The sequence below is a fragment of the Protopterus annectens genome, chromosome 1.part0 (assembly GCF_019279795.1).
Source record: "Protopterus annectens isolate FY-2018-M chromosome 1.part0, PAN1.0, whole genome shotgun sequence".
NCBI classification, from domain to species: domain Eukaryota; kingdom Metazoa; phylum Chordata; order Ceratodontiformes; family Protopteridae; genus Protopterus; species Protopterus annectens.
This window is the reverse complement of record NC_056725.1, coordinates 357,273,146-357,300,644: the sequence shown is the minus strand read 5'-3', so window position 1 is coordinate 357,300,644 and position 27,499 is coordinate 357,273,146. Positions and strand designations below refer to the sequence as shown.

Here is a 27,499-nt window from a genome sequence, read left to right as displayed (position 1 = left end):
GGGGACTAGAAACTAGAAATCAATTTGCCACAGTGAGGATATATCTGGGGTGGGGGGGATAGAAGGGAAAATATAAGAAAAGAGGGTAGATTTTATAAAATATTTGGTACACGTAATGTGAATTCAGTAATAGAAATTTTGAGAATTTACATATTACTCCCCATGGTACAAAAACTGGGCTAGGCTAGACAAATTATATTTCACAGGAATATGTGCATTTAACTGAATGTTTTGATATGCATCCAATAATTCCAGATCACGCACCAATAACTAAAATAAAAAATGCAGGGTAATGATATAAAAATCAGACACTGGCACTTCCCCGCCTATCTTATAAAACAGAGGAATTTAAAGAATGGGCTGTGGAAATTTTTCAGGTGATATTAGGGAAGATACAAATTTCTTCAGAAAAAAAACTATAGCTAGATAGTAGGATAAAATAAAAGTGGAATTTTAAAATACGGTAGAAAAAAAATAAAGTCAAGAAACACCAATAATTATTTAACGGTACTGACAAAGGTTAAAGTATTGCAGGGAGACTCACACAGCAACAAGAGGAGAAACTGCAGACTGCCAAAGAAAAAAAAATAAGGGACTATCTGAATAATATGCATGAATTTAGAAAGTTTGCTATTAAGCAACTGCTTTTTTATAACTCCAGAGCACAAAAGCTTTAAGCTTTAGCACAATAGCTCAGTCAACAAAATGCTGGGCTGTTGCCAAGCTTTGGGTGCCTATATCAGGAAAAATAAGCAGAGATCCTGTATTGGTATTAGAAATACCTTGGAAAGTTTATAAAAATCTATACAAAGCAAATAATGTTAGAGATGCACAGATGGAAGTATTATGGAAGAATTTAGGGAAGAATTAAATATGCCAAGCTTAGAGGGAGATAACACTATTAACAGTTAGGATACCAACATCCTGAAAAAATAAAAAAAGCTGTGGTGGCTGTAAGACCTAAAGATGGTAAGACCCATCCGATCCAGCTTCACATATTGCCAAAATTGATAGATATGGATCAATGTGGTTTTGTAGAGGGGAGGCAAACTTTTGACCTTGATAGAACAATGATCCAGAGAGGAGCAGAATGTAAGAAATACTACTGTTATTGGTGAGCCTTGATGGAAGAGAAAGCATTCAAAAGAATAAGCTGGGGTTTTATGAGTAGGGCAATTGAAGAAATTGCATTATCTGACAATAAGGTTAATGGAGGAGGAAATATGAGGGATCAGAGGCAAATACTGAAGTGTTTGTACGGGGGGGGGGGTTACTCTCTGAACTTCTCTGATGCAGAAGCATACTCTTTCCCTTTTGTTATTTGCATTATATTTAGAACCACTGGCAAAGAAAATAAGGGACTCTGAAATTCAATTATATAATTGGTATGACTGTGAAGAAACCGAAAACACCATCATCTGTGTTAGCTGGCAGGAGATTTCAGCATGTCCTTGGATTGACTTGTATTGTATGCCAGCATGCCTATTTGTGAAAATGTTAACAAGTTTAAAATTCAAGTATTTTCCTGTTTAAACAGGATGTTTAAAGAATCTGTCACTGCTATATGTATAGTTCTAACTGTACATGTTTGAGAGGGACATTCTAAAGTACAAACTGTGGAGAATCAGCTGATCAGTGAGTGATGTCATTAGAATGTTCTTTGTTGCTAGGAGTGGATTTAAAACAGCTGACAGATTTTTTTTTTATACAGTTGACTGTTATATTTTGAAATTACACAGTTGAGACTGCTGAAGACACTTGAGACTGGGAAGCCGTGTGAATGTCCATTGAGGCAATATGAGAAACAAAAGGTGAGGGAGCCAGCAAGTGATGACGACAAACTGCCAGTGGTACGTTGTTTAGAAACAACTGGAGTGCCAAATTATCACCAAAATTTATATCCAATCTTAGTAGATGGCAAATAGGTAACTGCTAAGAGGGATACAGCTTCTGATTTAACCATTGTAAGGCCTGCAGTGGTAAGAGAAGAGCAGTACTTGCTTGGGCAATCCACTCCAGTCAGGGCGCTGGGAGGGCCCCACCTTTCTAAATACCTTTGGCTAAGGTTCATCTTGACTGGGAAGGTTGAAGAGGAAGGCAGGCAAGTAGGTGTGTTTGAGGATATTCCTGCAGATGTCCTAATAAGGAAGGACTGTGATGATGCAGTACCTTGTGTACATCCAGTAACACGCAGTCTGGCTTGGAGAAAGACATGTAGGTCCAGTAGTCTTGGAGATGCCCAGAAAGATCTCATACCTAAAGCTGGGAATGGCATAGTGGCTTTCAGAGAAGGTACTATCTGGTAGCAGCATGTCTGAATGTCAGCCACAGCTGATGGGGGGGGGGGTACTAATGTTCCCTTGGACACAGTGACAGGAGGACGGAGGTGAGTGGTGGTACTCAGAGTGACAGAGAGGCACAGCTGTCGGAAGTGACTAGGCTTCCTGCGGAAGGGGAAGCTGGGGAAGGTCACAAAGGTAGAGTTGAGACAGGCTCAACTTACAGATTCTATGTTACAAAGCTTGAGGGAGATGGTTAAGGAGGCACCTGAGGCTCAAGGAAGAGGAAGGTCTGTATACTGAAACAAAGGTTTGCTGTAAAGAGAATGTACTCCTGGAGGTGGGCTAGAAGGTGAAGCGATAAGGCAGTTGGTAGTGCTACAGCTTACCATCTGCCACTCTCAGCCATAGCCCATGACATTCCTTTCTCAGGTCATATGCGCATCAGATATACTAAGAGACATATTATGAAAAATATCTATTGGCACGGGAATGCGAGGGACATGGTAGGATATTGTAGGACTTGTGAACACTGCCAAAAAGTTGGTAAAGCAGGAGACAAGACTAAGGCTCTGTTAATGTTTTGCCTGTTATCGAAGAACCGTTTCAGAGTGTGGTCTTGGATATTGTGGGACCCCTGAGTACTCCAAGTTCTACAAAAAAGAAATACATCTTGGTGGTAGTAGACTATGCTACCAGACATCCTGAGGTGGTGGCTCTATCATCTATTGAGGCAGAGAAGGTGGCAAATGCTTTGATAGAAATCTTCAACATAGTAGGTTTTCCACAGGAAATACTGACTGACCGAGGTGCCAACTTCATATCAGACTTACTGATTTGTCTGTGGAAGAGTTATGGGGTGAAACATCTACAGACCACCCCCTACCATCCCCAGGCTAATGGTCTTGTGGAGAGGTTACACTCTACTTTGAGGACTATGCTACGGGGGGGGCATTTGTAGACCAGTTCAAAAGGGAGTGGGACAAGTATCTACCCTATCTGTTATTTGCGTACAGGGAAATACCACATGAATCTTCAGGTTTTTCACCCTTTGAGTTGTTATATATGCATACGGTGAGGAAGCCTTTAGATTTAATTCAATATGAGGGAAAAGGTGAGAGTGAATCTCACAAAGTCTGTTGTGGCTTATGTTCTCAACTTTCTGACAAGACTTAAGGAGCTCATGGGTTTAGCTCAAGAGAACCTGGCAGTGGCTCAACAACAAAAGAAGGTGTGGTATGAAAAGAATGTTTGGGCTCAACAGTATGCTAAGGGACAGAAGGTGATGGTACTTGTTCCTGTTAGACATATGTTACAAGCAGCTTGGCAGAGACCATTGGAGGTGGTGAGGAAAATCAATTACGTCAACTACATGGTAAATTTGGTAGGTAGGAGTCAAAGGCACAAAATGTACCATGTGAATATGATGAAACCTTATCACCACAGGGAAACCCTAGTATTGAGCATTCATAGTGGATGGCAGGAAGAGTCTGAAAAGGGATATGGTAACCGATCTTTTGGATGAGGCTAGGATTGACAACTCTGTGGAACAGATCTCCATATTATCACAGTTAACACCTAATCAAGTCTGGGAGACAAAAACGGTAATGCAGGAATTTGGGATATGTCCACAGGGAAACCTGTGTACACTGACTTGGTGCAGCACCATGTGGACACAGGACTCCAAAAACCTACTAAGCAGGTTCCTTATAGAGTACTTGAGAGAATGAAGCAGACTCTGACGCAGCCAAAGGAGGATGGAATGAGGTGGAATATAGGATTGCAAGCACATGATTTGGCCAGACAACATTGCAGTGAGGTTAATAAAGCTAGTGCAAATGGATTGCCCAGGAGAGGAATGGGCTGATATTCACAGACCATTTTTTTCTCAAGTGGTGATTTTCAAGGGTCACTTGAAAAAAAAATGTGCTAGAGTCATAAGGGGGGGGGGGGGATGTGAAAAAACACCGTCATCTGTGTTAGCATGTCTGGCACGAGATTTGTGCATATTCTTGGACTAACTTGTACTGTATGCCAGCATGCCTATTTCTGAAAATGTAAATAAGTTTAAAATGTTGAGTATTTTCCTGTTTAAATAGAATGTTTAAAGAATCTGTCACTGCTTTGATATACGTCTAACTGTGCAGCTTTGAGAGGGACAGTCTAAAGCACAAACAGTGGAGAATCAACTGAGCAGTGAGTGAAGTCATTGGAATGTTCCTTGTTGCTAGGAGATGATTTAAACAGCTAATTGGCAGAAAAAAAGGAATTTTTTTACAGCTGACTTATATTTTGAAATTAGTCAGTTGAGAATGAGAAGCTGTGCAGTTTGTCAAGTACTGAGCAGCCAAGAAAACTGTAAGCTTGCCTTGGCCTTGTTATTATATCTTATAGTACATCAGGGACAGCATTTCTTTGGTTATATCAGGAAAATTTGGTTATTAAGACAGAGTTTTTCTTGAATAATGGATTTCCTATCCTGCAGTTTGATTTACATTTCTGGTGAATGAATTCTAATGTTTGAGGGTTACTGATTTTCAACCTTGTAATCATTTTCCTTATTATTAAATGTTTTCATTACTTTACATTGTGGCTGGAAACCAGTGTTTCTCTTTAGAGATTAGAATGTGCTTCTTCTTGTTTGATACTCCCCAGATCACCCAGGGGCCTGGCTGTTGTGGTCATAGCTATTACTCATTTTGATAATTTTTCATAATTGGACACCCCCTTTTGAAGGGCATGAATACCCTCCGATTGGTGGCAGCGGTTCTGTATTTATTTTGGGAAAGAAACCCAGCTGCAAATCTGTGTCAGTCTTTCTCAGAAGTGTTTGGATGTGCGAGACTTTGAGTGCGAGTGTATCAAAGGTCTTAAATTGGGGTAATTTACTCTGAAGTGTGTAATAAGAAAATACATTTGGGTGGAGAGAGATATATAGTCCAATCACAGAAAAATAGAATGCGTTCCTTTTGTACTCTAAGGGGAAAATTGTGAAATATTACTTCTGTTTAAGTGACAGTCTCATATTGGAGTCAGTAATGAGGATTGAAGCTCCTTAGTTACTGACCCAGGATAGTAAGGGACGTCATTTAATTGTAGTCAGTCCGGTGGGCTATACTCTGACATCACAATGATAACCAAGAAAAGTTGGCTTTACTTGCAGAGGATATTATTTTGATAAAATCAGAGAAAGGACATCTCAATTTTGTGGAACATTTTGAGACAGTCAAGTCTTTTCAGGATACAAAATTAATTAATTAAGATGAAGCAAAGGGCAACAGCTGTAAACTATGTATCCACACACAAATTGGTTTAGTAATATCCATACTTACAGGGACATGGTAAAAGGAGGTACTTAAGAGTACAGGTTAATGACAGCTAAGGATACGTGGGAAGAGACTAAACAAAAGAGGATACAAAAACTGAGAAACTGGAAGCTGTGTTATGGATATGGGTAGAAAGATACAAGCAATGAAAATATTTTTAGTTTCCTTTAGCTTTATATACAAGTCAGACTTATTTTTATCAACCTGAGGATATGTTCTGGATAGCAATTAATAAAAAAAGAGTTGAAGGATTTTTATCCGGGAGGTTAAGTGGAATAAGCGGATTCTTCCAATACAATAAAGGTGGTTTGGGATTACCTGATTTGAAGGGATATTTCACAGCTACAAAGTTAAGGCTCCTATACATAGCACAAGCAGAAAGCTATCATTCAAAGTGGAAATGGATAATGATTAAATGGGGGGAGGGGTTCAAAAATTAAGAACAGACTGGGAGTTTAGATGCAGATCCTGAAGGAGAACAATAACCATACAGAAAATTATATTCATGCAGAAAGTACTCTAAAAACTAAGCAAACACTGGAATGGAGAAAGGAGATTCTGCTCAACAGGCATGACTGCAATTACAGGTACAGAGAATAGACATAAGGGGGTTGGAATTTACTGGCAAAAAGTGGCAAAGGAACCAAGGTATTGGAAGCAAATAATTAAGAGAGGGAAAGGTAAAAGAATTGGAACAGATTAAGAATACATTTGGACTGCAGGCTACAGACTGCCTTCCCTATCAAGGCCTGATAAGAGTACAGGCAAAGAGAAAGGAATAGGGGATCCTAAGTGAAAGGCCAGCACCGATACAGTCATCAGAAGAATCTAGAACTGAAGCTGCTGTTTAAAAGGGATAATTAGTAGGGCATACAAAATTATTGCATGATAACTATATGAACCATAAGATGTTAGAAACCATTGGATAGAGAAACTGATACGCAATTCAAAAAGAAACAATGGAAGATATATGTACATCTTCCAAGTAAGCAACAAAGTCTAGAAGATTTATAATTTTTGCTTGGAAGTGTCTGCATAGGTATTTTTATACCCAAAGCAGACTGCAAAGAATTTTTCCTCGGGTAGATTGAAGACGTTGGAGGCGTGATGGGGAAAGAAAGAGGTAATTAGGAACGTATTTTTTGGGATCGTAATGAGTTGGCAGACTTTACAAATTCCCTGCAGACTACTCCATTCATAGCAGGTTACTAGGCTAGTGGCACTAGAGCCCTTACAAGCCTAGCCATGTTAATCCCAAGTTGCCTCAACTGTCCTTGGTTAGATGGAGCGAGTCTATGATAAACACAGACTACCCTGTCCATGAGGGAACATGGGTGCCACCCCCAGGGTGAATTTGCAGTTTCCCATCAATTTGTCCAGGTTGCGTTTGAATAGGGTCAAGGAGGAGCTCTGCTTCACATGAATTATTAGTTTATTCCAGAGTAGTAGCAATCTCTGGGAGATGCATCTAGGTTAAGATCCCTACAGAGAGCGACTCTTGTGCCATCTGACTTGCAGATGTGGAGCATATCCACCAGGGGAGGGTCAAAGACTGCCCTGTAGGGCAGGCACAAGTCACCTCTCAACGGCCTATATGATACAGGAGTACAGTGACTGGGCTTTCAGCCTATCCATGCAAGTCATGGTTTGGAGGCCCTGTATTTTCTTGGTGAGGAACCTCTAAGGTGTCTCCAGCTCCTGTAGGTGTCTAGTGAGGTACATGCAGAAGGGAGCTCTGTACTCTAACAGTCTGATGAGGGTTGAGTACAGTGGAGTTGTAAAATCCTTAGACCTGGATGTGATGTCCTTACTTATGGGATGTGCAACATAGTAGACTTTCCTTACCACTGTGGAAACTTGGTGGTCGAAGTTCAGATTTCTATCTACCAGTGTTCCCAGATCTTGCACCACCGGGTTTGAACTTATGGGGGTGCTGTCAATATTGTATTTAGCAGGTAATTCCAGTTTGCCAAAGGGGGTAATAATGCACTTGTGTGTGTTTAGTTTTAGACAGTGGCTTTGGCACGAGTCATTTGTCTGCGTTAGCCCCTCCTGGAATATGTTTAAAATCACTGGAGGACTCCATGATTACACCCAATTTGCAAATCACCAGCGAACTTAGTAAGCCAAAGGCAATCTACTTTAGCATGTACTTCTGAGAAATACATTCCAAACAGTAAAGGGCCAGCACAGACCCTTGTGGTATGCCACTGGTGATGGGTCTACTGGTAGAGGTGGAGTCACCAATTTTGACGTGTTCAGTTTGTGAGACAAATGGCTACCCATCTAGTGATGTAAGGGTTAATTCCCAGCCAGGAGAGTTTCTCAATGATACCAGACAGGAGGATTGTGTCAAAAGCCTTGGCTAGGTCAAGACAGACAGTATGCACGGCCTTACCTTCTTCCAGGGCTTTGGTGACTTACTTGAAGTCGTCTACTACGTTTAATAAGCATGAGTTACCCTTAAAGCCAAACTGGGCTGAGTCTGGAGTTTGAAGGTTACCTATGACCTTGTTGATGAGGTCCACGATGATTCTTTCCATGCCCTTGCACATGAAGCTGGTTAGACTTATGGGTCTATAGTTCCCAGGGTCAGTTGATGCCCAGTCTTTGCGCAAGAGGATTACTGTTGCTCTTCTCCACTCTGCTGGAACAAAGCCAGTTCTCAAGCTATAGTTAAAGACAACGCCAAGTGGGTCCGCTAGGTCCTGTTTTAGATTGCTTAATAGACAATGTGGGATGTTAACTGGTCCCACTGAGGCCGTGTTTTTGGCCTTGGAAAGTGTAGATATAACCAAATCTCTAGAGATACTAGGCAGGGGACTAGTGTCAGGTACACTTTGGGGTATGGTTGGTGGGGACGAGGGGGTGTAGTTTGGTCTAAATCCATCAGCTAGCAGGTTGACAATTTCCTCTTGTATAGTAGGAGTCGTACCATCTGTTATCAGTTCAGCACATAGCTGGGCATTCCTGTTTAAATTTCAGACGTAGTTAAAGAATGCCTTATGATTATCCTTCGTTAGGATGCTATTTTAGCTTCGTATTTATTTTTAAATTTATTTATTTAACATTTGTTTTACCAGGATAATCCGACTGGACAGCTACTGCCCATTTTCAGTGGAGTCCTGGGGAGAAAAGCTCCAAGAAGTTACAGTTGAAATACATGGGTTAATACAGATTAACATTAAGTAAATGCAAACAGTCAAATGCAATACAATCTCATAGTACAATCAACAGATCACAAATCTTACAGTACTAGTACTGTATATGAACATAAGGTACTCAGAGTAGGTACATATTTACAAAGATATACAATGCACATAGGTGGACCACAGAGATAGTGAGAAGTAAGCATCAGAAGCCTCAGGGGGTGTCCTTCTACTATGGGGAGACTATTCAGGGGGGTCATCGCAGTCGCAAAGAGGACTAGCATAAAGATATGATTTATGGAGGTCTTTGAATGTGGTTGTGTGATTTTGTAGCCTGAGGTCAGGAGGGAGGGTGTTCCATACTTTTGCGACCTCATGGGAGAACAGGGCTTCTCCAGAGCTGTTCTTGCATGGATTGACTTCAGTCAGGGCTTTGTTACTGGATCATAGTTCCCTGTTGGAGTTGCAGAAATTTAACATGACAGCTAGGGCGGGGGTTCTCTCAGGGTGATATAGAATTTGATGAGCTATGTTGAGTTGGTGGTAGCTTAGTAAGTTTGTAAATTCTAACCAGTGTAGTTTATGTAGGGAATGGCAGTGGTGAGAGTGTGATTTAGCATTGTCTGCGAACCTAGCTATCTTGTAGCATGTGGAGAGCTTGTTCAGGTCAGTTTTATTAATATTAGTCAAAACTGGGGAGGCACGAGTTCTGGCTACGGTAGTTCTAGACTTGGAGGTTAGGAACAGTTTGCTATGATAAAAGCATTCTAGCGTTTTGTGGACTTTTGAAATAGTTTTAGATATGTGCTTACTGTACTTAAGTTGTTGATCAATGGTGACGCTTAGTAGTTTGCCCTCTGGTATTGGGGTGATAACTGTATCATTGGTGGAGAGAATGGAGAAGGTGGGGACATTGGGCTTAGTTGGGTGGAATAGTATTAACTGCATTTTTTTGGGTATAGTATCAGTTGGTGATTGTTTAGCCAGTTCTCTAGGTCAGTGAAGGATTCTTGGGCTTTACTTTGTAGAAGATGGATGTTGGGTGCTGAGCAGATTAGGGCTGTACTGTCAGCATAATGGACAATTTTAGCTTTAGTGGTTGCTAAATGGAGTTTGTTTGTAAATCTGTTAAAGAGAAGGGGCCTAGAATTGAGCCTTGGGGTACACCACATGTGACAGGGAGTGGGAGGGGATAGGGAGATGACCCATTTGACAGATTGTGAGCGATGGCTTAGGTAACTGTTGAACCACTGCAGGGTGGGATTATCAAGGCTGAGCTTGGAGAGGCAGGCAAGGAGTTTGTTGTGGGAAACTGTATTGAACGCCTTGGATAAGTCTAGGAAGGTGGCCAAGAAAAGTTTCCCTTGGTTCCTGTATGAGTTTATGGTATTTGAGAAGTTAATTAGGACAGTGGTGGTGCTATGGGATGGTCTAAATCTGTGCTAGGTTTTAGACAGTAGGTTGCTGGATAGTAGGTGGTGGATACATCTTTCTAGAATCTTTGATAGGGGTGATAGGATTGCAATGGGACGATAGTTGGAGAGGTCAGTAGATGGGCCTTCCTTGTGGCGGGGGATGACATATGAGGTTTCCCACAAGGATGAAATGGTGCACTCACTAACAGATCTATTACTTATGAGGAAGATGGGGTAGATAATGGCCTTGGATGCAATTTGGAGATATTCGTCTGGTAGACGGTCGGCAGCGAGAGTGGTTGGCTTGAGTTTTGCTAAGAGTTTTTGAATGGTTGATGTTGGCACTGGTTTGAGTGAGAAGGAGTGGAGTTAGTTTGGCATTCTGCAGGTTGTGGTTGGATTAAGGGTGATGTACCATTTATGAGCTTCAGTATGGAAGAGGTAAAAAAGTTGAAGTTTGAGGCTACTTCAAGATCTGTACCTTCGATGTTTGGTGGTGGAGTACTGGCTTTTCCGGGCTGGAGCATGTTGTTCACTGCAGCCTACAATTTCTGTGGTTTGCTACTGTAATTCCTTTGTAAGGACATAGTGATTGTGTTTGTCCATCTTGACCTGCTTTTTTTTTTGCTTTATTTCTAAGTTCAGAAAAGGTTTGCCTTTAGTAAGGTCTTTGTGGTTTTCTCTAGCCAGGGGGCAGGGGTACTGCATATCCTAATTGGTTTAGAATCTCTACAAATGTGAAGTTAAAGTATTGCACTGCACTATCCAGGGGGAGGGTTATGAGGGGAGCCCATTCACAGGATTTTAGGGTTTCTGAGAATTGCTCTGAGGGGAAGTTTTTTAAGGAACGGGTTTTTAGCAGGGACGGTGGGTTGATACATTTAAGTTTGTGCTGAAGGAGAAAAGTTGGATTGTGATCATTGAGAGAGTTGGGTAGTGTTTCATTTTGGTGGGCAGTGTTGGGCTGGTTAGTGAGGAGCCAGTCCAGGATGGATTCTCTTTTGCTGGACTTGTCAATACGTGTGGGTGAGTGTATGAGTTGAGTGAAGTTGCATAGGTTTATGTGGCTGGTGGCTGTTGGTGAGTGTATACTGTTCCAATCGATGTTGACATCGCCTAGGACTACAGTCCCTTGGGAGAGGGTGCGGGAAGCCTAATGGAGTATTGATTAAGGTTTTCCCTTGGTGGTATATACATGATGAGTAAGTTTTGTTGTTTGTGTTGGTTAAGGAGGAGTTTGGAGTTTCGTAATTAGCTTTAGAGGACTTAAAAGATTTCAGATATGTTTGTTCAAACTGTGGAGGGAATTCTTCCTCTGTCGAGTCAGTTCCCTCTTGTTCTTACACATCAGTTTCTTCCTTTTGTTATATAACTTGTTTATACTTTAGGTCCACTAGGGTGGCTTGTTTTTCGGGAGGACCTGGTTTTAATCCGGTCAGGTACAGCAGAGTCTATACAGTTGCTTAAGTGTTTATACAGGGCATTTGTGTACATGTCTGCATAGGAGTCACTGTTGTATGTGACTGTAGGTGGTAAAAAACTTTTTATACCATTGCTTAGTAGGCTGTAGTTTGCTTTGGAAAAGTTTAGTTTTTTTTGCTCCGGTGGTGACAAGTTACTCCAAATGAGGCTAATTTAGAGTCCAACCTTACCAGGGAGGGCATAACACAGACGGGAGTGCAGTGACCCCCCCCCCCCCCATGTTAGTGAGTACTATGTCTAGGACATTTGAGATCCTTGTGGGGGTGTAGACTATCTGTTCCAGAGCATTTGTACTGACAAAGTCCAGAGACCTCTGGGCAAGCATGTTCATGCTCATGTATGACACCTAGTCGATGGAAGGATAGATGAAATCTCCCATGACTAAGGTGTTGGACCAATAAGTCCAGGCAGGTGATGTGCTTTTTTTTGGTTCATGGTGGAGGACCCATAACTAGCAAAGATGTGGTAGGGTATTTTGCCTATAGTTAATTTAACATGGAGTAGTTCGAAAGAGTCATACTGTCTGACCAGTCTCAAGGTGTGCTTGGGTTTAATGAAGATAAATACACCTCTACCGCTGGTTCTTTCACGATCATTTTGAGGTCTGAAAGTATGGAAGGCATTGCAGCCTTGCACATCCAGGGTGCTCTCCACAGCCTTGAAGCATGCCTTAGTGACTGCACAAACGTCAGCATCTTCCAAGGTGAAGAGTGCTTCCAGAGAGTGCAGTTTCATGTTTAGACTCCTAGCATTAAGCAGCAGAACCTTCAGTTTGTCTCAAGTGGATTTTGCTACACTGAAAATGTTGTTGTTTTGACATCGACTAAAGACAGACTATGGGGGAAGCATGTGCCTTTGCCAACATCCGAAACCTAGAGGAGACAGGTGCAGACCACCTCTGGTAAAGCAGTGTGGCCTGTAGACCATGTCTTCTCAGGTTGACAGATACTGGATCCCCCTGGACTGACACCACAAGCTAGGCCAATTGTTGAAGTTGATTATTTTTTGTTTATACTGTGGCATCATCCTGGCTAAAGGTAGAATGCTGCTTAGGGCTGTGGTCATACCTGCCTGGAACAAATAATCAGAGCTCAAACATGTCTCTTTTCATATAGTCCAGAGCTACATCTTGGGTCATTCACCCCAAAATGGACTATGGCAGAGTCATAACGGTACTTGTTAAGTGACTTGAGTGCATGTGTGATTTGATGGATTCTGGCACATGACAGACAGTTGACCATGACCTTCTTGTCCAGCCTGGTAAGGGAGACATCTGTGCAGCTCACTGTGGAGTCACCTATGATCAAGACATTCGTTTTGAGGTGTTTTGCCTTAGGGGTTTATTTGCGGAGACACTGACGTATGTGTTATTATGTGTAGTGGTTTCTACTTGCATAGCAGTGTGTGTAAGTGGTTCAGGTTTGGGAGGTCTCTGATCTTTTGGTAGACTTCTAATGACTGTGTCATGACCTCATTTTGTGTGACAGGTAAAGTGTGTGTGTGCTGACATCTTGTTTGACATCCAATTTATTACGTGAGAGAACAAATTCCATAGTGTAATTACATCTCTCACATAGGGTATTTGTTTTAGGGGAAAGTGGCCGTCAACATACACTAGGCAGGATGCCCATGCCAATAAGGTTGGCCGGTAAAATGATGGGAAACTGCCCATCCATTATAGCAGGTTTTTACCATATGTACTATTGGGGAAGGGAGTGAGCTAGTTTGACCAGTTTTTGTGCTAGGACTGACAAAGGTGTTTGTTCTATTGAAGAATATGGGTGATAAGTGTGGCAACGCTGCTCAGTGTGCCTGTAATGCAGAAGGGAAACAAACTGGAGTAACTAAGGAAACTGAGCTGTGACACAATCTGAATTGTCGTATGGTGGCTGCCAGAAAAGCAATTACTATAAAATGGAAATCAAAGTTTAAATCAACAGTATTAGACGTAGTGAATATAGTAACAGAGATAAAAGAACTGCAAGTGTGATCTTTAGAAAAGGGTAGGAGCAAATTACATATGGAAAATGGGAATTGTGGGAACAATGTTTGCAATAATGTTTTGGAAGAGGAACATAGTTTAACTGAAGGCAGGAACCGAATGAGCAATGTAGTCTTCTGTTAATGACTGTACAGAAGACTGTACAACGTTTGTAAAGGAAAATGTTAACATGGTTTGTTTTCATTTATATGAATGTATGTATGATTGACTAAGTCTTAAGTGATTAAAAAAATCCATCTTTATCGAACAAAAAAAAAAAAAATATATATATATATATATATATATATATATATATGTATATACATATCAAACCAAGACTACACTGTTAGTGTTATCACTTACCTAGTTCTTGCAATTTATCCCAGATTCTGTGTGCAAGCTCAGTTCTTTCTTCTAAATGCAATTCAGGAAGCAGAGAACCACAACTACGCAACAGAAGCAAAGCTTGATTACCACTGGGATAACCTACAGAAAATGCAATAAAAAATCATCAAGATAATCAACATTTCTGAAGTCTAGAATTTAAACCACTTCATAGAAGTCAGTACAAAGATAATTAAGTGAATTACATGTATAACCAGAAATCACACAAATATCTCTAAGGAGGCCTTTTGCACTAGCTAACTGTTGGGAAATGGAAGTTGATCTTTTGATATCCACAAGACTTGAAAAGTTAAAAAAATTTCTCCACTTCTTGTGCCTGGGAGATGCACACATGTCAGATAGCCAACTACAAAGGTGTATCTAGTTCCTGCACCTCCCACAACCACTCCCACACACTGAATGAGCACATCTTCAAAGACAAACACAAAGCTCAAGACAAAAGTTATGCAACTTCATCACTTGCAAGAAAATCCATTTGCAGAAACTGGATGTAAAAGCTATTCAGATATGAAGGGGAGAATGGGAAGTTAAGTATCCACTTAGAAAGCCTGATCTTAAATAAACAGTTGTAATTAATTCATATCTTGTTATAACAGACTTTGGAGGCTGTGACACCCCTGCACTGGCCCAGTAATCTAGCAGCCTCAATCCTCACCACTGGCAACAGCTAGGGATGGCAACAGCTAGGGATGTACAAATAACGGCAGTACAATTTCCCTTAAGAGCACACAGAGACCACAGTCAGTTTGGAGCTGGTTTCTCCCTCGTTCTCCAGTTCCCAAATAAGACTCCCCACTGGCACACCTATAAGGTTGAGATCTCAGCTGAATGGCCAAGCCAAAACCTCTAGCACCCTCTCTGTCCAAGCAGTGCTTCGTGTCCCCTGCCCAAGTAGCTGACACACACACACACACACACACACACACACACACACACACACACACACACACACACTCTGAGGTCTGATTTATATACAAATACACACTCCTGGGCAAGGCTGGCACAGGTTTACTAGCTATGCCCCCTTCTGCCCAGACTATAAGGTAGTTTCCACTGCCACCAACCACTCGTATCAGCTACTTTTAAGGTCCTTAAAGGGTGTCCAATCCCACTGTGCGATGTTACTATTAATTCAAATGGTAGTCTAACCAACAGCAAGGCTGTTTAGGAGTGGCCTGTACAGTATCACCAAATACATATGCAAGTACACTAAGAGCTCACATATCTCTAACACAGACCAGCCACAATTAAAAGGATTAAATATATGTAATAATAAATAATGCAAGAACAAGAAAATATTCAGTAAATCACCACAGTAACTTCAGAGTTCAAAACCGCAGGAAATATTTAAAACATTGCAGGACAGTCTCAAATAAATAAAGAAAACATCCAAGTTATATTTCACTATATTCCTAACTGTATCCAAGAGAAATTACTGCACCCTAGACTTACTTATAGAACAATAACCAGGCAAAAGTGCAGAAGGCGGAGATGAGTGGATGTTTCGAGGTCAAAGACAAAATACAAAATGCCCAGTCTCTCTCGAAGAGAATTCTTAAATGAATATCAAACATTACTACTGGGTTAGCTTGGATGACATCACTTTGTCACCTGGCTTCAGTTCCCACGCTAAACCCCCTTTTCAGCAAGTACAAGCATTTTTAGCATCTTTCTGTGAAAAATATACATCTCTCGGATGTTTACAGATCCTGAAAGTCATAAAACAATAAAACACTTTTGCATCTTAAACCTAGTAATTACTTCTCTTCCAGGACAATACAAAAAACTTGTAGCTCTAGACAGTGTTGTCTGCTACACTGAAACAGAGAACTTTTAAAGCACAACCGTAAAACAATTTAATTTCAACTTATTTTCTTGAAGTTTTGCAAGTTAACCTTTTCTGTCCCAGTTTCTACTGTTAAAACATACAGTAACACAATTACAATAGTTTATATAAATTTCTATTCTAAGCCAGCAGGGCATGCTGTTGTTACATTTCAGCTCAGTACATAACATACAGTTCTGTATAAATCATATCAATATTCACAAATGACACAGAATTAATTACAAAATTCCAGACAGCTGGGCTGGCAGTGTGACAGAAGCCTTCTGCAGTAGGCTACCTATCTAAGCATTAGGCCTTAAACCTCCCTTGGCAGCCAAAAAGACTTAAGGTAGATTCCAGAAGCACAGAAGCATCAAAACTGATCCAGCTCATGTAATCAGGGGACAAGCAATAATGCTTGTCACTGTTGTGAACTGCTGATTACATGGCCAAGACACAGGTCTGCCGTGGACACATTCATTAAGCAAACATTGAAAATAGTCTCATCCTGGAACAATGGATTTGGCAACACCATTTTTGACAGTTGGATCACCTTCTGATAGCATAATACAATGCAGTCAGCAATTTAGACTTAAAGGATCTATTAATCATTGCAAGTTCACCTTTTTTCTACCCTCCTGAACACAAGCACCCTCTTCCAGGGCAACCTGAGCCAACAGTACATACCAAATGAAGATGGACGGATTTAAAGAAAACTCTCAGGACTACCAAGTACGAGAGGTGGGTTAGTACCAATGGACAAACATATAGGAAAAGACCCCAGGAGCTTCCCAACTTAAAAGATCAGGCTAAAAAGACACCGTTACCAAGACATGATTGAAGCTCCCTCCCTATATTAGTCCCTACAGACCTTTGCACAATGATTTATATGTTTAGTATTCTGTGCTGTTAAAGGACCCAGCCTCCCTTGACCTCTTACATCTCTACAATAAACACGAACTCAAGATCTGAATTTCCACTAGCAAATTAAGAGGAGCAGATTTATCATTCAGCACTTCAACAATGTCTAGAATATATTTTTCCGATACAAAATAATACAGGCTGGAGTGATTACCCTGTCACTTCCTTTACTGCAATTCTTGACAATTGGGCAGGGGGGCCATATCTTCACTCTGGGTCCAAACTGTTTTGCACTCCAGGAGGAAAGGGGTACTCTAGAAGTGTGAGTATTAGCAAGGATATTACTGCATTTGATCTCTGCCTGGTAAAGTCTTTGAAATCTTTGTAAAATTTGAAACCAGATTTCCTATAGATAAGGGTCTGAAATCCAGAGATTCTGCGACCACAGGCAATGGCTTACAGGAAAAGCATCTGCTAAAAGACAATCTTCAGAGTCATCAAACAAGCTAAATCAAACGAATGATGGACCAGACTGTCATTTGTGAAGTTCAAGTCCCAAGAAGCAGTAGCACCCTTTACATGAAGACAAAGAAGCAAAGCAGACTCTCCTTTTGAGGGGCAGCTTAACTTTCTAGTGCTTGGAAGGGGGGATGAAGCCCTAACTGAAACTCAAGCCCTGACTGAGGCACTCTGGTCTCTTTGATGCTGGCAATGTCTGGAGAAAGGCATGCACACCAAAAAAAAAAAGCATGGAAGAATAGCTATCAACCAAAAAATGTCAGGTGTATAGGAGGCTGAGCACATCAATGGCTGGGGGGGGGATAAAACAGCAGGGTGGGGGGTACATAAAACAGCAAATGCCCACACCTGACATGGTTGACTGTCGTCCTGCAACTCAACCCCCCCCATCCCACCAACAGCCTGGATAAAGATGGGGCTACCTTAACTATCAGAAGAAAAAGGAGAACAACCTCAAGATTTGGAGTGGAGTGTTAAGAACTGGGTTCATATGATCATAGGAAGCTACTAGGCTATTGGCCCTGAGGCCCTTACAAGCCGAGCCAAGAATCTAGCCCATGTTCCAACAAGTCAGCACCTGATGACCCTGTCCAGCAGGGACACAGGTGGAATCCCAGGGGTGAAATGATCATTCCTGCCACGTTTTGAACCTGGACCCTGTCAACTACAGCCTACTGCACTAACCCACTAGGCCACACAGACCTTTGAAACATCAAACAGTCTTGGGAAGCAGACTGAATGTCAGAAAGGGTTGATGAAAAACAAAATTAAAAGTTAAACTTCATGGTCACAATGCACAGAGGTGACACGATAGATGCACAAAGACCAAATAATAAAAGGAATCCCAGTCAGAGAGGCCCAAGACAGATCTTAACCATTTGTGAGGTAAATGACTTTGGCTACACAGAACAACTCTCCTGTCAGAGGATTTGCCTTCTGCTTAGCAGAACAACATCAGCCAAATGGAGATGCACCAGCCCAACCATGCTCTCACCCAGTATGATAATGTTATGATTTCCTGGACCCTTTCTACAAGAAGGAAGAACATGCACCGCACAGTCGAATTCCCTGTGCTGGCAATTAAGAGCTTCTCATTTATGGTTACTCTCATTCCACAACATTTAAGGATCTAGGGGTGCACGGATATGGCAACTAAAAGCTAGCAATCCAAGTAGAGAAGCATCAACAGACTTCAGACATTGACAGTATAGCCAGAATCATATTAAACATTGTGGGTGCAGACTGCAGACCACATGGCAGCACCTTATATTTAACATGGTGAACCAAAGAAAAATCCTGTTAGACTCCAGACACTAACATACCAGAATATTATCTATCACATGCAGACACCATTATGGCATACTGCAGAAGCAGTACAGGATACCTTTTAGTGTCAGCATCAGGAACCTGATGTACCAGATGATAGCTGCAGCCTGAGATTTACAAAGGGATGAAAACGAGGCAGACATAAAGGCCCTTTCCTCTTGCCAAATGAAGTTGCAGTCTCTGCTTTCGAAGGTGTACATTACAGCTCTATTTCAGTAGCTCTACATATGCCAAGAAGAATAACTGGTCGCTTAAAGGAACTACTGATGAAAAAAAACCCAAGAAATCCAACCTATGGCCATTTTTACATGACTATACCCCACTGGTCTCTGGTGATAATTGCTGTATGCTCAAGGGAAAATAAAATAGAAATACATAGAACTGGCCTCCAGTATGCATTCCTCAGGGGAATATAATAACAAGGACTACTGAGAAGTCTGCCACCAAGCAGACATGACAAGGGACCAAGACAGCAAGATACCCTTGACTAACTTTCTCCAGCCATAAAAAAGCTTCTTCAGGTGTGTGTGTGTGTGTGTGTGGGGGGGGGGGGGACTACTAGGAAGTCAATGGGCACCTTCAGAAGAGGAAGACTTTTTTTTTTTTTAAATATGGCACGAGAAACTGGTGGCCATTCCTATAAGCAAGGCATACAATGACTACCTACATCAATTCTTTATTCAAACACAGTCTGCACCATGCCATCTAGTCCAAGCAGACAGCAGGACACGTCAACCTACCACAGTGTCAACAAAAGGTTACAAGGAGTTATATGAATGTGCAGTATTGAAGCAGCTACACAGATCTGCTCCACAGAACTTGTGGTCCCACACTCAGAAGGCACTACCAAGTTTTCAAACACTGGTCTATTAATGAGAACTGTAGCCAAACAATCAAGTGCCCCAAAACCCAATGTCACACAAAATACCCTCTGGAACACCCTGTCCTAAGTCTTAGAATCCTTTTCTAGCAGCAAGCTAGAAAGATGTTGGTCTGTGGGACTTGATGCTGTGCTGAAATGATAACAGAGGGGGTTTTGGATGCTCGGCCAAGATGCCATTCCACCCCATGCCCCACAATGTTTTACAGAAGGCACTGGCTTGGTTACAACAGGAGGAAAAGAATTTAAGTGTTTCCAAGCTAAAAGATTGCATCATTAAGGCTTCACTTGCCTGGGCTGCAGAAATGTCCAAGGATTCTACAAGATTCTTTCTCCAGCACTGACTGAGTTTACTGGAGATAATAATGAAAAGCAACATCAGTACACAGAAGACTTCCTCAGCTTAAGTTCTTCTCCCAAGGATGCGTTACATAAAGGGAAGCTACAGAAAACGTCAGTCTTGTCCAGCTCTGAAGCAAAAGCATTCTGAATCCCTCTCGACATCTTTCTTAAATGAATTTTTAAGGAGGAAAAAAAAAAAAAAAGACCCCCACTTCATGGCAACCCCAGAAAAGCTGCCAACTTGAATTCACTAAATGTTCTGGATGCAGGTCAAGTACTAGGTAGGCATTCACAGGTGTATGGTAGGCTTCCAGAATGAGGGACAGTGCACGCTAGGGATGGTAAATGCTTTGTACAGGGCTCTGTCCATCACTGGGTCTGCTAAACCCTCATTTTATTCTGGACTAGCTCCAATTTTGGTCTGGGGCCAGTGTGGACCATAAATAGGGGGTTATGATGGGGTTTTGCAATCATTACTTCAGTCAAGAGATTCTTTTCTTTATGACCTACCCCTAGTTTCTCATCCCCAACCTCTGCACTCGCCTATTTGCATTCATGGGTTACTCCTCTCTATGGACCATGCCTCCCCACACAGCACCTCAGAAAAGCACCCCTATCCTGGTGGGTAAAATCATTAAGTTTAACTTGCCATAAATATTCTTTCTACTCTAATTCATCCTCAGCATCAAACTTACTGTCATATCTTGCAACATAATCTAATACAATAAATTTAAAATCCACTTCACATACGGATTAAATACAATGCTTAAATCATTTTTTGTTATTACCAGCTGATATTTCATATTTGTGCTCATAAATTCTCTTGTAAAGCTCTGGTTGCTCTGCCAGCATAAAATAACTGGCAGGGCATGCATAGAGCTTGTTACCCACCAGGATTAAACAGAGAAGATTTTGTTGCTTACCTGAAATATAAAGGGTTAAAACATTAAACTATTTTAATCACATGACTAGGTACTCTATAAATGCTTGGTGATGCTAAATGTATTCAGTCTGAAGAAGTTTCAAGGTTAGAGATGAAAGTGCTAACTGGATACTTATTATTTTGTTTTTATTTTGTGATTATTAAATAAGTTCTGGGTTTTCCTTAGTGCTGGAAAATCACATGGATTCTGGATAATTTTAGAGGTGGTAAGAAGCTGTGTATGTGTTAATTGATGGGTTAGTTCTAACCAATTTAGCCTTTTTTAGTGCTATACATAGGTGAGTTCTGAAAAGGGTATTTGCTGCAAATTTAGCAACTTTGTTACAGCATTGCTCAAGTTTTGATTTTTGTGATGCTTGAAGGTTAGTAATGATGGGAGCACCATAAAGAAGTTTGTGGAGGAGATGAGTAGTGGCAAGTGTAGTTTTAGTTGTGTTGGCGATATAATTTCTGGCTCTATAAAAGCATCCCTAGCTTAAATTTTTCTTATACAATTTTATATATGCAGGTCAAATTTAAGATCATCCACTATCATCCTTAGTAATTTGCTGCAAGAGGTGACTTCAACAGTTATATTATTTAAGAGAGGACTTCTCTTTTTGTTTTTCATGGGAGAGGGATTTAAGGAAAAAAATTGAGCACGAGTTGTGAATTACAAAGCCATGTTGCAGTGGCTGTTAAAGCTTTCAGAGTAATTTTTGGGAGGTGTGCCTTGTTGTCAGATGTGCAAATAAGCATTGAGTCATTTGCATACTGTATTAGAGAGGCCTGTTGTGTGCACGTGTGGAAGATGTTAGTGAGAATATTACAGAGGACGGGACCAAGGACACAGCCCTGTGGTACACTGGTGATGACAGAGGTATGGAGAGAGGATGGAGTACCATTTTACTGACTGTACTATTTCTTGTGGAATTGTTATGGATATCTAGTATAGGGCATCTCCCGGTATGGCTGTTATGTCACCAGGAGGGATGTGACGAACAGTAATACATATATTTAACTTCAGAAAAGTTATAAGAAGCTCTACTGAATTGAATTTTATCACCATCCTTCCTCTTTATGCTAACATTACAGATGATATTCTAGCGGGGGGGGGGGGTAATTTTGAGTTGTTTATGCTAGGTTTAAGTCAAGTTTCAGTTACAGTGAGAATATCGAGCTTATGTTGGGTAATCCAGGCATGTACTTCAACAATTTTATTTCTTATGCTTCTAACATTTATGGTAGCAAAGGTTAGACTACCGGGGTTGGGGACTGACCATTGTAAGGTTACAGCAGTATGTGGAAGAGAATTTTCTTGATGTTCATTGTGATAGGTGGGTCCAGGATTTGGGTGAATGTCTCCTCCTAAATGCATTTTAGTACATTGGGAAATTACTGATGCTTGTTTTTTTGGAGAGAATTTTTCTAACTAATTTTGTTTTCCTAAATTTAAATAAACATTAGGGGCATAATTAAAAACAGATTTGTTGCAATGTGTGGAGAATGTAGAAAAGAAGTGTGAATAGATGGCTGGGACAGATTTGGAGATGCATTGAGAGCAATTACAGACTGATGGTAGATGAAAGATGGCCCAGTAGCAGGAGAATAGTGGACAAGCTGAACAGTAGCATGTAGGTGAAGAGATTTGTATGTAATAGTTGGCAGGTAGTGGGCAAGCAGGGATCAAAAAGGAAAAATTTGCAGGGTAGAAGGGTATTTAGTGGTGGAGACTGAAAGCTGATGGAGAATAATACTTTCCTACTTACCTTCTATGAAGGGAGAGAGTTAGGCTGTCCTAGTATCTTATCTGGAATGTAAGAAATAGGGTTTTTAAAAGCTAAAGACTGAACATGTAGATAAAATGGGAAGAAGTGAGGGCTTATTGGGGAAAAGTAGAAGATACAATTGTGAATAGATAGCTGCTATCAGGAAGGGTGTATGACTATGAATGTATATACAGCAAAGCAGTATGAAAAGGAGAAAGGTAGTTGGGAATGGTGTTAGAAGATAATTTTTACCCAACTTCCAGATAAACATAAATGCATGTATGACAGTAGTAATACGGTTGTTTCAGAGGGTTATGGAACACGAGTCACAAGTGTAGTGTGTGTGTGTGTGTGTGTGTAGGAAGTACAAGAGAGAGTAATTGTTTTTTTTTTTTTTTTTTTTTTTTTTAAGTAATAGAAGGCAATTAGTGGAGAGGACAGGTACAAAGTAGAACAGGCTTTCTTTCATTTCCTGAAGGCAAGAACCTGCAACTTAGGAAAACCAAGTTGTTGGTGTATGCAGTGTAATGCACTGGTCAAGAGAAAGTAGTGGCCAACTTAGTAAGTGGTCCTTAAAGTGCAAGCACAACTCTGTTGGGGGATGTTAAAAGCTAATTTTGAGCACAGACAGGCACATATTTGCGTAGATGAAGTTAATACATAGCAAGGTTCTTGCAATGAATGCAACTGAGAGAGTAATCATTAAGGGCCTCTTTTGTCAAACTGCTGTGTGCGGTTATGCAATTCTGTTTCTAAATGCTGTGTGCGGTTATGCAATTCTGTTTCTAAATGCTGTCTTGCAGTACTTCTTGTGAACAGTATTCAGGATCCAAGACATAAATTTAAAGCCAGAGTCCAATTGCTGGTCCATAGACTGTTGGTTAGAACTTGCAGAAAACAGTGTTAAGAAAAATGAGATATCCACCTTAACCAACTGTTTTTCAGTGTTATAACTTTTTAGCTGTGTGGACTATCAATACAAAAACTTCATGGTAGTCATTTTAGGGATCCTTCTTACAAACTGTTCTGTGACATTTTTGAAATTTAGTTTGTAAATGCTTCACAGTCATTTTCCCCAAACTGCATTCTTCAGAGGTACACAAATTCAGTGTCATACTTCAAGGGTGATGGTCCACAGATGGTATGAAAATTTAAGCTCAAAATGTTAAATTTTGACACAGCTACAGGCAGTTGAAACAAATATTTAACAAAAAAGATCATTACTTGACGTAACTTTTTACGCAGTGGAATTTTGATATGAAATATTTTGGGTAGTAATTTTAATTTTAAGCACTTCTAACTGTATACTGCTATGTGATATCACTTGGAAAATTTGCACAAATTCATTGTCACAGTCCAGATGGTGGTGATCCATTCATACTACTTTGAAAATCTGATCACAAAAGTGTTAAATTTTAAGTAGAAACATCGGCATTTGTTTAGAGGACTTTTTTCATGATTTTCTAGTGGCATCCTTGTGTATACAGCTAACCTGGTAAAAGTTTTACTCATGGTCTCTCATTTTCCCAGTTTGAAGGATTTATTTTTTCTTCTGCTTCTTTCTCCTTTTGCTGACTGTGGAATCTTTCTACTGCAGGTCAAAATTGGTGAGGAGAGAAAAATGCTTTGAACATTCGGAATCCTCTTGGTTACTTTGCTGGGAAAATTTTGCAATACTTTTTTGTGGGGTGGGGTAACAGGGCAGCATAAAGCATATGTAGTGGTGCACTGGAGAATGTCCCACACTATGTGCATAAGATCCTGTGGTGGCAAGTATGATGCATTTGTGGCTTGGACTGGAGAAGTGGCTGTTTGCTGCATATGGTTTAGGTTGCTTTTCAGCTGTGTATGGTTTATCCCCAGAATGGAAGAGGGCTGCTTGCTGTAGATGGTTTAGGCTATCAATCAAATGAACCAAAAACAATACAGCATTTTAAGATGGAACATCTGCAAGTGTGTTGTGTCAAGGGGTATACTGGCTGGGAGTGTAAGGCCTGAGAAAGTTGTGGCCTACTATGCACTGATTATTCCAGTCTGATACTTAACTAGCAGGTGATCTACTACCTTTAAGTATACGTACATTAACATGTTATGTGCATGAGGCCTTGTGGTAGCAGACACAATGTATCTGTGCTTTGGGGTAGAGAGGCTGCCAGTGCTTGTTGCAAATGATTTAGGCAGTGTTTCAAGCTTTATGCAGAAGGAATCTTCTTGCTGCAAACAGTTTCGGCAATCAATAGACTGAAAATCAGAGCTTCACACAGCTCCCGCCAACAGATACAGGTCTGTTAGTTAGCTGTGGTGAGTGTTCGCACAGTTGTCTGTCTCTGTGATATTTGGTTTTAGGGGAACTCTAATACTAGCTACTTTGGTGTAGTACAAGAAATTGCCACAGTAAGAGTAATGTGGACATCTCCGAGACAACACTATCAGTTTAGGGGGTAGGACTTCATTGACAATGACACAGTAGCAGTATTAGACCTTAGAGTACACCCCTGCATAGAATATTGCTTGCAACCCTACATCATGAGGTGTTCCTATCCCATGTAATGCAAACACTAGGTCAAGTCCAGCCTTAAGATAGGACACACCAGTAACACTTATAAGGTTTAACATTTTTAGACAATGAATGAATTTTTTCCTGTGGTGAATTTTACAATCAAAATATAAACTGTTTAAGAAAGAAAAGCATGAATCGTGAGTTTAGGGGAAATCTTTCTAAATAAGGAACATGCCACAGCATGTGCATGTGGAAGGTGCAATTCTCCAATAGCAGGAGTTTGAGAAAGCAGTACAGTGAAAGTGAGAGAACTTCCTATTTAAATTCTGGTACTCAAAATGATGTGTGCCAACATGCAAAAAAAGACAGAAAACCCCATAAAAAGACTGAATCTTGAAGATAGCTGCTCTGCTCTGTACCCCAGATGTAGGGGGGGGGGGCATCTCCAAGCTATTGTACAACACTCCCTCACAGTCTTCATTAAAGATTCATTTTATCATCATTACCCTCGGTGCCCTCCTTTTCCAGGAATCTCTGGCTCAGGACACTACCACGAGATCCAGTCTCTCAAAAGATTGTCAGCTGAGATAATGACCTTTTGCGCAACACTGTATCAAATGCATAACTAATATTTTTGGTAGGTAAAATCCACAGTTTTGGTGCATATTCCTTAGCTGAACCAGTTAAAGCAAGCTACAAGGAGAAAGGGCACTTCTTTCCACAGTACATAAGCTTACTTTTTCAAAGGCGAATAGTCCTTCAAAACGTAATCTAGAACATTAAACCAAGAATGAGCCCAGCAGTGTCAATGTCCACCAATAATAACAAGCAGGCACCGCTTTGGATACGTTCACTCACGATCAATTTATTCAACAAATACAAAAAGTTAGATTGAGCGCTTTCTTCCCTTCCATAGGGATTTCATCAGAATCAAATTAGTATCCAATTTCCCTTCTTATATCCCCCTGTGATAATATCAATGAAAACAATTTTTTTAAAACAATTTTTTTAAAAATACAACATTTAAAGGGACATCCCTTTTAAACAACCCTATGTGCAAAACAAGTTAAAAATTCAAACATTTAAAGTTCATTCCATTCCTAAAAAATACTAATGTGTGTATAGTATTGCTTGAAACTAATAGTATATATTTAATTAAGCGTGCTCTTGAATTTATCTTAGAAATACACAAAAATATGTGAATATAAACATATATTTATGCCATATAAATATATAATTATACAATTGTATAAAAAATGTATTAAAAACATATGTAAAAAAAACATGAATACTTTATGTTCTTATTTTCCGCATTCCATTCTCTTAATTAATATAGGTTTTATTGAAATTATTTCATTTAACCTGGGGGGGCTGACTTGCTTGTAATGTTATTTGCCATCTTAATTCCCTTTCCTCAATATGGCTTCTATAGTTGCCCCCCCCCCCCCAGGGTTCTGTGACACTTTCTAAAATTGCAAATCTAAACTCTTTATATGCCACACAGCTAATAGAATCCCTATATAGGGCATTATTTACATTTTTAGTAGCTATTTGGTATGTATGTTCGTAAATCCTGTCCCTCAATCTTCTCTCTGCCTTACCTACATAGAATGAGGGACAGGACTTACACATAGCCAAATATATAACTCCTATAGTCTGACAATGACCTTTTTCAAATCTAACCATGGTTTGTAAAGAATTATTGATGGTTACTTTCTCATCTAGGCAAATATATTTACATTGCGTACAGTGTCCACATTTGTTAGTGCCTTCTCTATTTTTGTTTTTCATGCCCTTCTTAAAAGTTTTTTTTAAATTAGGGCCTACTTTAGAAACCGAATTTGGGTTAGTAACACCAATGTTCCACAACCTCTGGTTATTCCTTAATATAGCCCAGTTCCCTTTCACTATTCTCTCTACCTCATATGTATTTTTTCCATATGGAACTACCATAGCTTTCTCAAACCTATTATTCGCTCCATCTATTGAACTTCTACCCACTTCAGTACTCTAAATTCCCTAACAATGGCTTATATTTTTTCCCCATTCACTTCTTACATAATTAAGATATTCATCCACTATTTTTATGGGGTAACCTCTCTCTTGAAATAAGGTGACAACCCCCTTCAATTCTTTATCAATATCTTCAATATTTGAGGTCATTCTAGCTATTCTTATTAATTGCCCCTTTACTATACTGTTCTTTTGTTTAAAAGGGTGATCACTTGTAGATTGTAAATAAGAATTACTAAAGGATGGTTTCCTATATATCTTACTTTTAAAACCCTTTTCATATTTCTCTATGTATGTGTCTAAGTAATTTATTCCATTGTTATCATAGGTGTATGCAAATTTTAAAAATCTTGTACTCTCATTTAGATGTTGAATCAATTCCTTTATTAAATTCTCCAGTCCTTTCCATAAGATAAAGATGTCGTCAAAGAATCTCACATATAAGTACATATACTGAAAAAATCTACTTTGAAAGACATGGCTTTGTTCCCATTCCAGCAATACA

General features: G+C 40.2%; 1 protein-coding gene across 1 annotated transcript in view; it reads right to left on the bottom strand.

Moving 5' to 3' along the window:
- LRPPRC (leucine rich pentatricopeptide repeat containing) overlaps nt 1-27,499 on the bottom strand; it is a 1,486,422-nt gene that overhangs the window by 1,327,160 nt on the left and 131,763 nt on the right. The window contains exon 3 of the mRNA XM_044079460.1: nt 13,996-14,118. Coding sequence (XP_043935395.1) covers nt 13,996-14,118 — 123 coding nt within the window. The remainder of the gene's footprint in view (nt 1-13,995; nt 14,119-27,499) is intronic.